At 40.1% G+C, this 14,156-nt stretch overlaps 1 protein-coding gene across 2 annotated transcripts in view; it reads left to right on the top strand.

The window, feature by feature from the left end:
* Positions 1-14,156, top strand: part of LOC134627475 (plexin-A2-like) — an 84,825-nt gene that overhangs the window by 11,398 nt on the left and 59,271 nt on the right. For both annotated transcript variants that reach the window (XM_063473578.1, XM_063473579.1), the window contains exons 2-3: positions 1,276-2,627; positions 6,154-6,336. In XM_063473578.1, the coding sequence (XP_063329648.1) occupies positions 1,404-2,627; positions 6,154-6,336 (1,407 nt within the window). In that variant the 5' untranslated portion in view covers positions 1,276-1,403. The remainder of the gene's footprint in view (positions 1-1,275; positions 2,628-6,153; positions 6,337-14,156) is intronic.

Raw genomic sequence — 14,156 nt, 5'->3', positions numbered from 1 at the left:
ACCCACCGCATCATGACCTCCGCATTAGGATCTGACATGGCTGTCTTCATTTAACCTTTACTTATAACAGGAAGTCTCACTGAGAAAACACCCCTCTTACGTTAGTTCCAGCCAAAAAAGGACAGTTTGCTTCCGAGGTATAGTCTTCTAGGATTTGGCAGGATATACTTGGAGGAAATTTGAAGGCATTTCATTTATTTTTATTTTTAAAGGATTGTTAGAAGAGTGTGAAGGTGCTTTTGGTGTAGTAACGGCGATAACAAAGGAGAGACAGAAACCACCTTTGAGTGTATGATTGGAGATGCTTCAGGCAGCACACAGGCAGGATTTAGAGTGATGCAGGTGTTTTAATTTATGATGTATCCTCCTATGCAGACAGTTTTATTACTCCTTTAATGGACATCGATGAAGTAACGGCATATGTGAAGCTACTTTATCTACGATGCTTGTGTTGCCATCATAAAACATCAGTCTTTATATAGAGGAAAAAAGACCCTCTTTTTATTGTAGATAAGCTTATTTTGTCTCACCATATGGGAGACGAAAAGATATTTTATATGAACGTTATAACAGTAAAAAATAAATTAATTAAAATGTACATCCATCAAACATTCATGTGGCTAACTCATCCATCTTTTTTGTCCGTCATGTGTTTGACGGACATTGTTTGTCCCTTGGAAATATTTACATAAAATATGCTAATGAAATTAAAAAGGGAAGTGTGAGAGTTGATGCTGCCAGGCTCTGAATCTCTAATGACTCCCTGCCATCCCTGGAAAAAGCCTGATTAATTTAGGAATGTCGGCCGCATTGGAGAGTGATTAATTCCTCCTGGATTCAACCATTTAAACGAACAAGGCAGAGGGGAGAAAGGAAAACAGGGAGCCCAAAATATGGATGCATAATTAATACATTTGGATCATTTAATTAGCCACCCAAACAGAGGGAACGCGCAGCTACATTGTGTCACTGCTTTGTTCAAGTAATAGGCCACAGTTAGTTCGCTCTTACAGAAAGGCGAATATAATGAGCCCCCCTGTTGATATGGGGAATATTGGACCATCTCTCAGGCTAGTAAATATGGGAAGACAGTTTGAACAAATGATTACTTGTTTCTTTGATGTCTCATGTGTCTGACTAAGCAGAGATAGAGAAGAAAACAAGACATTTCTAGGGTTTTAGTGCCTAACGATATCCTGAAAAGCAATCTTTCACACTTGAAAGAATCAAGGATTTTTTGAGATCTAAAACAAATGTCTGTCTTTTCTTTTTCAGAATGATGTGAAGATCACTTGAGGAGAACAAGACCCCACTTGAGCTGATCTTTTTTCTGGACAATCCTGCTACTTGTTGACACACAATCCTGTTTGTCTGAGCTCAATACTTTTCAGAGCCACGTGGGGATGGGAACGTGCTTGTATAAAGGATGGACTTACTGCGGCCTCACTAAAGGTCACGGTCCTCTAAAGGTCATGTCATGGCCCTTGGCACTGTGGCTATTGACTCTAATCTCTGTGAATCAAAAGATGACTCTAGGACAGACTATGAACACCTTCCAATCAGAGAGGAGGGAGTGGTCGCTGAACCACTTGACTGTGCATCAGTCTACTGGGGCTTTGTACATTGGAGCTGTCAATCGAATTTACAAGTTGTCTTCTAATCTAACCCTCCTGGTGTCTCACGATACAGGACCAGAGTATGACAACAAAGCATGTTATCCTCCACTAATTGTCCAGCCCTGTTCTGAGCCTTTGGCCTCCACTGACAATGTTAACAAATTGTTGCTTATCGACTACTCTCACAACCGGCTGCTGGCCTGTGGCAGCCTCTACCAGGGCGTCTGTAAGCTGATGAGGCTGGATGATTTGTTCATCCTTGTGGAGCCCACGCATAAGAAAGAGCACTACCTGTCCAGTGACAACCAGACTGGGACGATGTATGGAGTTGTTGTACCCTCTCAGGGTCAGGATGCGACTTTATACATCGGCACTGCCGTAGGCGGAAAACAGGACTACTTTCCAACTATCTCCAGCCGAAAGCTGCCTCGTGACCCAGAATCTTCCGCCATGCTGGACTATGAGCTTCACACTGATTTTGTTTCGTCTCTGATTAAAATCCCCTCAGACACACTGGCTCTTGTGCCACACTTTGACATCTACTACATCTATGGCTTTGCCAGCAGCAGCTTTGTCTACTTCATGACTGTCCAGCCGGAGACTCCAGAGAACGGGATGCCTGCAGGTGGCTCCCCTGGCGACCTCTTTTACACATCCCGCATCATCCGCCTGTGCAAAGGTGACAAGAAGTTCCACTCGTATGTGTCACTTCCTGTGGGGTGCATTCACAGAGGCGAGGAGTACCGTCTGCTGCAGGCAGCTTACCTGTCCAAGGCCGGCAGGGTTCTGGCTAAGTCGCTCAACATTAGTGCTCAAGAGGATGTGCTCTTTGCTGTGTTCTCGAAAGGACAGAAGCAGTACCACGACCCTCCAGATCACTCTGCTCTCTGCATCTTCACCATCCAGGACATCAACACCCGCATTAAGGAGCGGCTGCAGTCCTGCTACCAAGGAGAAGGAAATCTGGAGTTGCACTGGCTGCTGGGAAAGGACGTGCAGTGCACCAAGGCGGTAGGTAGATTTTAAGGAGAAATGCTGCTTTGAACCTCACATATTTAGCGAAAGTATCACACAGTAGTGTGTAGGCAGTGATATACTGGAGCTGTACTGAAAGTTAGACTTGCAAGTGTGATTGCAGCCTAAACAGCTGATAGATAGGCAGTCTGTGCTATGCTGAAGACACTATTCAGGTTTCAAGATCCCATGAGAGCAGAAGAGCTGGAGGAGATTATTTCCACAATGCTAATCAGAGGAATTCTGTATTGAGCTCTGATTTCATTCAGGGGTTTAGGCACCGACTCCCACCTCCTTCTCCTCCCCTTTCTCTCCCTCTCTTTCCCCATCTCCCTCCTTCTGCTCTTGTCGCTGTCAGCATTTTTTGAACCCTCTGAGACCTGTTCTTGATCTTGAGAAAAAACTGCCTTTCTTGTGAATGTCCAAGTCTGTGCCTTTATAAAAGCTATAATTCTGCATAATGAGAGGCTTTCATGGAAGCAAGTTGAAAGTGAAGCGTGAAAACAATGATATTCATCGCATGCGGTAAATCACTCTTGTGGTTCCCAACATGTACTTTGATTAAACCATGTCATCAAACAAATGAGATGTAATGTTATCCATAACACCAACCGAAACGCAAAAGAAATCTCTCTCTCTGTATTCATATGCTGTATGTGTCTGTAATGTGTCTCATTGGATACTTTATTTCTCTGGTTACATAAATACTCAGTCAAATCAAGCACCAGTTGGGCATGGTGATGCATTAGGTATGATTTCTGTGGTCAGTACAGTTTATATAAGTGTTCATACATGTAACAACATTGTATAGCCACGGCAGATCACCACTTGAAAAGCCCAAAACCTTTCCATTCTGTTGATTCAGTGCCAAGAATGGCAGTTTCTTATTCTGCTAGATGCTGGGCAAATAAGATATAAAATTCCCAACTAATGACTGAAGCTTTAAATTGGCAGCTGGGTGCTTTAAGTGAAATGATAATATTACTTAAAGTATAAGAGGTGGGAACTCAGAGATTTTTGCAGCTGCCCCGTTGGCGAGTTCCTTTTTTAAGGCACAAAATATCAATCATGCAAATTAAGTATTTAATAACAAATGGGACATGCAATTAACCGCTAAATAAGCCTGTCTTATTTTTTGCGTTTGATCTGGAAATGAACTCACTGTACCTGTATTTTGTAAATCGCACGTAAAACTAATCAAACTTATGAGCACTATTTGGGGATTGGGCTCACATGCTATTTTGCCGAATATAGTAAATCTGGCCCTCGGTCATTCAATTCTCAAGTTGATCCTTTTAAAGTTTCCTTTAGGTCTACTTTTCCTTCCTGATAAGGGAACAACACAATGAATTGCCACAAAGAAGGCGCTTGAAAATGGCTTCACTGGGCATTAAGGCGTTCTCAACACCAAACAGAGAGACCTGCAGTATTTAATTCAATAGCAATCCATCACACTACTGTTAGCATAACAACATTTAACCAAAAGAAAAAAAGGCAACTCTACTACTTTAATAAAATTTGATCATTAGCCTAATGTGTTTCAGAAACAGAGGATAAAAAATAGCTGCTCTAAAAGGGTAGATTTATATATTAGGTGACAGGCAATTAGCAGAGGTTTGAGGTGCACGTTAGAAGATCAAGCAATCTAAAAATCTGAGAAAAAGACAAACTACACAGGGTCTCTGGTGCACACACTCTTGAGGTCAAATGCAAGTTTTTTTTCCAAGTGAAATACTGACCTGATATTGGAATCAGCATAAACGTCAGGGTTTCCTAAAACTTATGTGCTGTGTTAGATGCCATGGCAGTGCTCCAAAAGATGAGATAATTCATGTAAATCACAAAAGCCTGCATAGTGGCAATACAAGAACAGTTAAACAATGACCGAAGTCCTGAAGACACACCATCTGGAAACTATAAACTAAACCAAAAGTATAAACCTAATAATAAGCCTGTATATTTCTTGTGCTAATCCATCTAGTGCAAGTTAAGAATCTTTACTGGATAAGTCACTGGCTGAGACCACATCCTCATTATTATTTGACAATGGTGGATGAAGAATCGTGAACTGATGGTGCGGTTTGGGGAAGGCTTGAGAGCGGACTGGCAGCGGCTCCTGAGCCAGGCAGATCCAGAAGTGAATGAAAAAAAGGGGTTGGGAAAATGAGAAAACACGTTTTAGTGAAGGATGCATATACAGACAAAGGACCAGAAGGGGAGTGTAGGAGCGGTGGTCCCGATTCTAAAATTCAGATTAATTATCTTCACGTAAACTTTAACCTGGCGGTACTAGATTTGAGTGCATTTTCTCAAATGTGTGCGTCGAGTTTTAAATGTCACTCCATTCAATCATCAATCGCAAGTGTCACAACAGCAAGAGCAAAAGCAAAAGCATCAACTAAATTATAAAGATTAATCCCCAGAAGACCACAAAATCTGATGGAAGTCCAACAGTTGATGATTAAATTCAAACCAAAATGGTCAAAAAAGTGACCAAAGCAATTCTGCTTTTAGTACAACTACTAGATCCAGTATTAATTTACAGCATATATGTGTATGTGTCCCTTTTAGTGTACAGATAGGCATGTCATTAAAATTTCAGCAGCAGAATTTCACATTGACTAATTGGCAATATGTGCAACACTTTTGTGGGTCCAGAGGGAATCTTGAAAATGAGAGATGGATCCTCTATTTCTTGTTTATAAGACTGGAGGTAAAGTGCATGAAGAGAAAGAACTGGGCAGTGGTGCGATATTAGATACATTTATGGTATGCTCACTTCGTTGATCACATTCAGTTAAACTCAGGCACAAAGCCTGATAAAAGAAAAAGCTAATTTCAGGGCTAACGAATAATATATGCTTCAGAAATGGAGGATTTAAAACAACAATAAAAAAGCCCTAAAAGGGTAGATTTATATATTAAGTGACAGGCAATTAGCAAAAGTTTGAGGTGCATGTTAGAAGATGCAATAGGACTGCTAAGCATGCAGCTCTCTTTGATGCCTAATCAAAACCTAACATCTCTTGTGCTCTGTGATGTCAGATCAAGTGATCTAAAAATCACAGAAACAGGCGCAAAATACACGGCGTCTCTCGTGTTTGCCATCAGCAATTATTCTGCTCCGCAAATTTGCCCGCTCTGAGGCGTGTTCAGAAACCCAGCAGCACAAACCCTTTTGAAGTAATCATTTTTAACCCTGAAAATTGTGCGCTTAATGCATGTTAGGCTTACCATAAGTCACTCTGAGTTCTCCTCTTATATTCGCATGTGTCTACAGCAATTTTAGTCAGTTTCTGGCCCCCACTAGCTCTCCTCACCCTCTCTCATTACATCTACTTCCTCTCCTTATATCTGTCATACCCACTCCTCCTTCATTTCATTCTCACTGCTTTTCCATCCCTCCTCCTTTCACCTTTTCTCCGGTTCTCTTCCTCACTTCGTCTCAAAAACACACCTCTCTGCCATCATTATCTTAATCTTTTCTATATTTCACCCTCACACCCTCCCTCTCTCCACGCAGCCTGTTCCCATTGATGATCACTTCTGCGGTCTGGATATAAACCAACCCCTGGGGGGTTCCCAGCTGGTGTCAGGTCGGACAGTGTTCACTGAGAGCAGGGACAGGCTGACCTCTGTCACTTCCTACATCTACGGTGGACACAGTGTGGTCTTCCTGGGCACCAGAAGTGGACGACTTAAGAAGGTGAGTGCAGCTATACACTGACAGTCACTGGCAAACATAAGAGGATTTTTATCTTGTTTTAAAAAGAATGAAATCTGACATGCATGAATTGTATTGTTTGTGGTGAATTGGTAGATCTCAAGACATGGGAAAGATGAGAAGAGATTATGCATCTTTTGATGATTTACCATGTTGCGTTTCTACACAAAACATATCAATGATTTCTTAAGGCTGCTCTGCCTCCTGTGATAATTGCCTCTTAGTTTGGTGTCATGTGGTAACATGAAATACCATGTGAATGGCATGCCATGAAATTTTGTGTGTTAACACTACATTTTGTTTTTGCTTCTGCATTTTTAAATGTATTTTTACATGATTAATTATGCCCTGTAACACTGAACTTACCGTTATGCTTAAAATGTGCAAACATGACACAAAACATGCCCGTGGCATGCTATTACACTACAATTCAATGGCATCATGTTGCTCTTCTATAAAACTTTTGGGTGAATGTATAAAACAAAGGAAATGGGTAACTCATTCTGCCTCCATCATTCAAAGGGACAAAACGAGACACTTCAAAATTAAATGTGTTGTACAGTATTTCAGGACTTCCCTTTTATAAATATTGGTGATTTACATACTTTTTAGTCACAAGTGCTGTGTGTCTATTCAGCTTATCTTTAAACTTTACTTTTTCAAGTTCTAACATGAAAAACTGAAAGCTCCAAGCTCAAGCCAGGACTACATCACTGTGACAGCAGGTTCATTTCTCCACCGTGCAATCAGATACTCTGAGCTTAACTATCTCGATCCCATATTTGGCAGCTTTTTTAAACAAGCTTAGTAGAACTGCATGGCATGATCTGATATCGAACATCATAATTGCTGCTGCTCCAGGACCATCACAGGAGCTGAGCAGTTATGTGTTTGAGATGTCATATCTTTGTAACTCAGGGAAAAAAATGCTGCATGTTGCAGTCAGACTCCTTACAAGTTCTAGCAAGTGAGCTCACATTACCCCTATTTTATACTCCTCACACTGGCTCCCAGTCGATTTTAGAATGCTTTTTCTCTACTTATATACAGAGCACTAAATCGACTAGGTCCAGATCATTTATCTCAACATCTTATTAAACACACTACCGCTCGCAGTCTTCAGTCGCAGGATCAAAATTTATTAGTTCTTCCTACCAGATTGAAGACTAGCAGGGGCAGAGCCTTTCAGTCTGTGACACCTAGAGTCTACCACTCCAGCTACGTTTAGCTGACTCTGTGGACTCCTTCAAAAAGCATTTGAAAAGGCTTCTGTCTAACCAGGCCTTCTGCTGAGACTTTTTTTCTTTCATTTATTACTTTTTAAATCCTGTAACATGGTGTCATATTGATAGCAATAATTTTTTTTAAACAATTTTTAAAAATAATTGCAATCATTTTGTTGTGCAGCGTTTTGTGACTTTATGTCAGTTAAAAGTGCTCTTCAAATAAAGCACTTGCATGCTACTTACAATAAAAGACATTTGCCTTTAAGGGTTTCTGCCAGAAAAGCGTCTTAAGATATAGTTAACACTGTGCAAGGATATGCATTAATGCAAACTATGATATTTAAACATAACCGATCAGTTTTAGCATCTAAACTTACCCAAACATCGATTGACAGTAACTTAATAGTCCACGAAGTCTAAAAATAATATCTCCACATTGGACACAAACCCCCACCATCACATTTTTCTCTGCAGGAAGTGCTAAACTTTGGTATTTTGCCTGACTTGCAAAGCTGTGACATCACAAACATGTGACTGGTCAGTTCATGTGATGGTCCTGGAGCAACGTTAACATTATATTGTAGAAGCAAAGCAGATACTGTTATATCAGATACATCTGTTGTCACGACAAATTTTTCATATGTAAAATTACCAAATTTATCAAAATCTCTGCAATATACACCGCTGAAATACATCACGTCTGGCAGCTTTTGTGCCTCACCCACGCTGATGTAATAATGATCCCTAATCCATTAACAGAAATTCATGCAATAATCTGTTCAATTAATGATCTAATTAGCATAACTGGTTTTGTTAAGTATATCATGGTTATTATGGTAGGAGGACATTACGCAGCTGAACAAAGGTACAGCAGCGCCACATTTTGTGCTTCAGCCCTCAGACAGTCGCTCTTAGTTGAGAACAAATTGATGTAAATCTCCATCCATGACTACTTGAGCCAAAACTGAAGCGCACGTCTGTTCCTTCAGTTCCTTTGTGTTAAAGTAAAAGGGCATTATGCAGCTGTAGTGGCTCTTGTTTAACAGTGCCCTGGTGGATTTTGGTTTGAATAGCTTTTAGCATTACAAATTACTTCGAGGACCACTTCACTGATTTAGAAAATTATTTTGCCCCGCTTAATAAGAATTTTTACATGTTTCTAAACATAATTAAATGTACCTAAGTGTTCTGTGCAAGTTTTAGTTCATGTTGCTCCCTAAAGCTTCAAAAACAGGTGTGTGTTCTCTGCTTCAAACCCTAAAATATGATTTCCAGTTCTTTTCAATTCCAGGATTCAGCCTCATGGTTATTGCGCCTTGTATTAATGTCTTAAAATCTAATGTTAATTTTCTTTTACAGATAAGTTGGTGATATGAAACATTTTTTTTTCTGTAAAAGGCAAAAGAGACCAAATCCAATATTAAACTGACTAGTATTTCCTGTGCAAATCAGATGTATATTATTTTAAATCATTCTGAGCTCAGTTGCTGTCAAAAAACTGCTAAAACACACATAAGTGTTTCACATTTACACTGGGTGACATGTTTCTTTATAACAGTGAACACAAGCTCTGTAGTTTATTTTGAGTCATTCAGCAAATACCATTCTGTTCCCTTATATAACACAGCAAATCTGCATCTGAACACAGCCTGCGACAAATTCTCTTTTTACACTTGTTTGAGTAGCACTGGCTTAACTATGGCTCCTAGCTATTTTAAGAACAGCCTTTTAAAGATTTAATTTTTTAGAAACAAGGTCAAAAGCCTTAGACAAACACAGTCCAGGGTCAAATGCTTTAACAGTCTGACTAAGTCACTGTGGATTTTGGTATCTTCTTTGTAATCATCACAAATCTTTTTTTTTTTTTTTTTTTTTTTTTTTGTGCCGTCCACATAATCACAGAATCCCTGAGCAACCTTGGTACCAGCTGCCGTGCCAAAAATAAAATGCAGAACACGAGCTAACTGGCACCCCAGTTCACGCCTCTCACACATATCTGCCGTGTGCATTAGCACTGGAAAGCCTAACAAGCGCTGGCAGGAAAACGACGTTGTACATGAACACGACTTATATCTCTACAGTGACAGTAAACACAACACATGGGCCAGCCAATAACTGTGCTACATAATTAGAGCTTAAAAAGATATTCATGGCTGAAGAACAGAGAGCCTCTGGTTGTAGAGCTCCTAGCTCTTCTATCAAACAGATACCAATAAAGAAACTCTCTGAAAAGGCCACAAGTGTACTTCAGGTGACTGTTTAAAAGGGGATGATAGTGCACACTAACAGACAGTCTTCATGTTGTTACACATTTCAGCACATTAGACAACTGACAGAGTCAATAAACGGTTAATAAATGGTAGCAAAACTTGTTGGCAGTCCAAAAACACAAAAATATAATCTGTTTATTTAATTTGAAAAAGACAACTCAAATCTTCATATCTGAAACTGACTCAAAATAATCGACCGGATACCAAAAAAAGTCTTTCTATTAATCATTCATTTATCATTTTAACTTTACGGTAGAGTAATGGAGAAGCTTGTCAAATATTTGTTTTTATAAAATATTTTTTAAAACTCTCTGGTGCAGGCCAAGTATACTAAGCCCTTCACAGTCTATTGCATGTGTAACTACTCATCAAGGTAAGCCTAAAAGAAATTCAGCTGAACCTGCCTTGATGAGGCAGGCGGGGAGGCAAGCAAAGAAAAGCAATCAAACACAAATGCTCGCTAAATATGTTGCTGAATTGACTGACAAAAATCACACAAGTATGAACTACTCAATTCTTCAAGATTGATGTGTTTGTCCAGTCCCACAGACCACAGGATGACCCCTTTCTGTGGGATTCATAAAGTTGATTCAGCTCATTGTCTGTCATATTTTTGTACTGTAGCAAGTTATTATAATCAAGTTCCTATAAAGCTCATTCTTCTGATCTAACTGAATTGACTTGTTGGGACTGCAGGCTCTGGTTCCTGCACAGTTGTAGAGCATGCAGCTGACTGAGGAAATGTGTGAGAGGACTGTTGTGACATTAGCCCGGGGGCCTCAGTCTTATGAGGAGCAATCTGTCTGACACACAACGCACACACACACACTGGTCCAGACTGGGGGCACAGATAGCATCACTGCAGCTCTTTCATTTGATGAGCCATCGGGGAAAAAGACAAGATAGGCTGACAGTGGAGGAGAGAGAGAAAGAGAAAACAGTCAGGCAATGTGAGACAAAGAAAGAAGGATGACCACTGGGGAAAAAGGAGAAGCAACAGATATGGAGGAAGAAAGGCAGGGATATTAAGTGGAAAAAAAACAAGGACAGATTAAGAATGAAGGGGAAGTAAGACTGGCAAAAAAATAAAAATAAAACACTGAGAGAAAGGGAGACTTCGTGTTTGTTCAGGAGGTAAGCATTAAGTTTTGGGTGAGCAGGAGTAATCCATCGTTACTTCTGTTAAGTGCAGCCTTTAAAGGCCAGAGTTTGCCATTACGCTGACAGAACATGCAGGCATGATTCAGACTCCCAGGAGCCTCTAAGGAGCACAGGGTCACCTCTCCAATCCTATTCTATCACCCCCAAATGGACAGTCTCAGTGGAAATGGGGCATGACAATAAATACCATGAGTGGATCACTGCAGCAGCAGGGCCATAGCAAAGGTCAAGCCTGCCACAGAAAGGGTGTAACCAGGGTGAAAGGTCACCGGGATAACCATCTTAGTATCCAGGCTCCGTGCAGCATATGGATGTGCTCATCAATGTGTCTCGATTAGACTGCTCCTGTTCCAGCTATAATAGGACATTTCAATCATCATCTGCTGCAGCTTTGTAGCCATAGGTGGTTGATTTTAGTGAAGTAATATGACCCTGTGGGTGACTCGAGGCTGAACACAAAATGGGGCTTTTACACTTAGCAGGATGTATGCTAATGAGGTGAATCCGGATAGAAGTGATTATCTCATCCTGATCCTTATTAAAATGTATTCTAGTCTCAAGGTATGCGGTACAGAAACAGTAGATGCAACTTTCAGTGGCACAAATACTGTCTCACACCAAGGTTCTAACAATTTATGTGCAACAATGACGCACATTTATCCGAATTCAGTGGTTCTGTTTTGCTCATGTGATGCTCTGGAACAAATCTGAACAGCTTCATAAAGACTGTCCCTGAGCTTTCAGAAACAAAGAATCTCTTTAGTCTACACACAGTGATTTCATGTCTGTTTAAACAAACACTGAAAGAAATACTGAAAACTCATACGTGGGAAACAGAGAGAGTGGAGAAACGATTTAAAGTGCAAGCCTTAGGATGGACCGAATGAAATGAATGATTATCACCGATCGAATAACTAGTTTTATTGTGCCTTTCTTGGCAGTATGTTCTGAAATCTTGCAAGTTAACAAGACACTTCTTTGTCAAGTGGTGAGGTGAAGGTGATCAATCCTTAACAGTGTTTCACACCCTCGATATGGTGAGGCTGAATTTTTACCACCAGGTTCCAATACCTAGAGATCTTTTAGACCTCCCAGTATATATTTGTTGAACAAACTGGGGTCATATCAGGTTTTTGCCACAAATGCATCCGCATATGTTCAGGTCAATTTTAAATTCAATTTCATTTATATAGCACCAAATCCCAAGCACAGTTGTCTCAAAGCCCTTTATATTTTAAAGTAAAGACCCCACAGTAATACAGAGAAACCACAATAATCAAACGACCCCCTATGATCAAGCACTTGGCGACAGTGGGAAGGAAAAACTCCCTTTCAGAAAGAAGAAACTTCCAGCAGACCAATTGGGGGTGTGGGGAGTGTTAACTGTAATGTCTTTCTCTGTAATGAATGCACTTATCCTAAATGTGCCATGTGCATAAAGAAGATTTCTGAAAGGATAATCAACAAAACTAACATGACTTCCTTGTTTAAAGCTTAATGTTAAATCGTATATAGTCAAAAGTGATGTTTTACCCTGGTAGAATCCTGAACAGTGATATTGTTGCTTACAGGCATGTCTACAGTTATCAGTAAGGTTGATGGAATCATTACTCGTCTCAGAAAAATAAAATGACCCAACTAGCTTTAAGAAGAATAAATAATTGTTGGAGTAAAGAGGATACAAAGCTCACTGTAGGAGCCATTTTCGTGTTTGCGTGCCTCTAGTTGTCCCTTTTTGTGTTTGTAAGTGATTGCATTTCAGGCAGGAACATTTAATTAGGGTCGGGTGTTGTTGGTCAAAAGGACCAAACAGTTTGTGATCGCTGTGCTGTTGTGATTTATGTTTGATGATGTTGGACATTAAGATGAACTGTGGAACGGCAAATGCAATCAATGGTGAACAATAAATGTTTAAGCTGACAAGATAAGCAACGCTGGAGTTATTGGACTTTCTCAATACCACAAGTTTTCATTCATAACAGTGGCATTGTGTCAACTCCACCATTGAACACGTCAGTGGCTTCAAGCGTAGCCTCTACACTCAATGCAAGGGGTTAACAACATACATTCTGTTTATAGCTTTTTATAATTCTGCATCAGATTTTACCTGCTGATAGCACCACCATAACGCCAGATGGCTGTAATATGTGTGATGAGGCTGCATCAGTAACCATGGACATTCTGTCCTCTACTTTGTGATATACACACAAGACATCTTTAAAACCTCATTATTACAAAGTCCAGACTAAAAAGCAGCAGATTATGCTTCAATGCTTTCATATTATTTTTATTATTAACAATCCCTACGAGCATCAAGCTCTAGTAGTACACACCACAGTCCTAGGTCCTGTGATCCAATCTTTACAGCTTGTGTAGTGCAGACTATGATAATTAAGCAAAAAGTATATTATGTATGCTGTACGTTCATGGAAAAAAGAAAGTTTTGATAGGACTGTATGCAGTGGCAACTGAGTACACCCACACTGTTTCTATAGGAAAAAAGAGGGAATGTAGCAGCCAGGTGCTGCTAAACAGTTCAGTTCCTTAGCTGATCATCAGCAAATGTGACCACCTCTGTAAAACCGAAAGGTTTTGCTAGTTTGCTGCTTTTCTAAAGTGTTTGGGTGTGTCTTAACACAATGCCAAAATATTCCCAGAAGTGGACGTCCCAGCAAATTCAAGAACATGGCAGCAGGTTTAGGCTTCCAAAGTTTATCTTAATAATGACTGAGAGGGCCAAATTGCAAGATATTGGCCCATAATGCATAACACTGTGAGGGGTAAAAACCAAATACCAGTGTTGCAGTGATGTTAAGGACAGGACATGGGCACCTTGGAGTCACTGAGTCAACTATAAATGCCTCTGCATACCAAAGTGTTCTAAAGTCAAATGTGAGGTCAAGATGAATCAAGATGTTACAATGGTAAAGTCAATATCCACTCTTCAGCTTAACTGAAATGGCTTTGCAGGGCCTAAAGAGAGCTGTGCAAATACAAATGCCAGTAAACCTCAATGAACTGAAGCTGCAGAATGGGACAAAATTGCTCTGCAACAATATAAAAGACTGACAGAATTATACAGAACACCATTACTTCTGCTTATTCCTGCTAAAGGTGGACTACACAGAATCCTGTGAAAACTTTC

The sequence above is a fragment of the Pelmatolapia mariae genome, linkage group LG5 (genome assembly GCF_036321145.2).
Source record: "Pelmatolapia mariae isolate MD_Pm_ZW linkage group LG5, Pm_UMD_F_2, whole genome shotgun sequence".
Lineage (NCBI taxonomy): Eukaryota > Metazoa > Chordata > Actinopteri > Cichliformes > Cichlidae > Pelmatolapia > Pelmatolapia mariae.
Note: the sequence above shows the minus strand (reverse complement) of the source record. Positions and strands in the feature narration are given on the sequence as shown.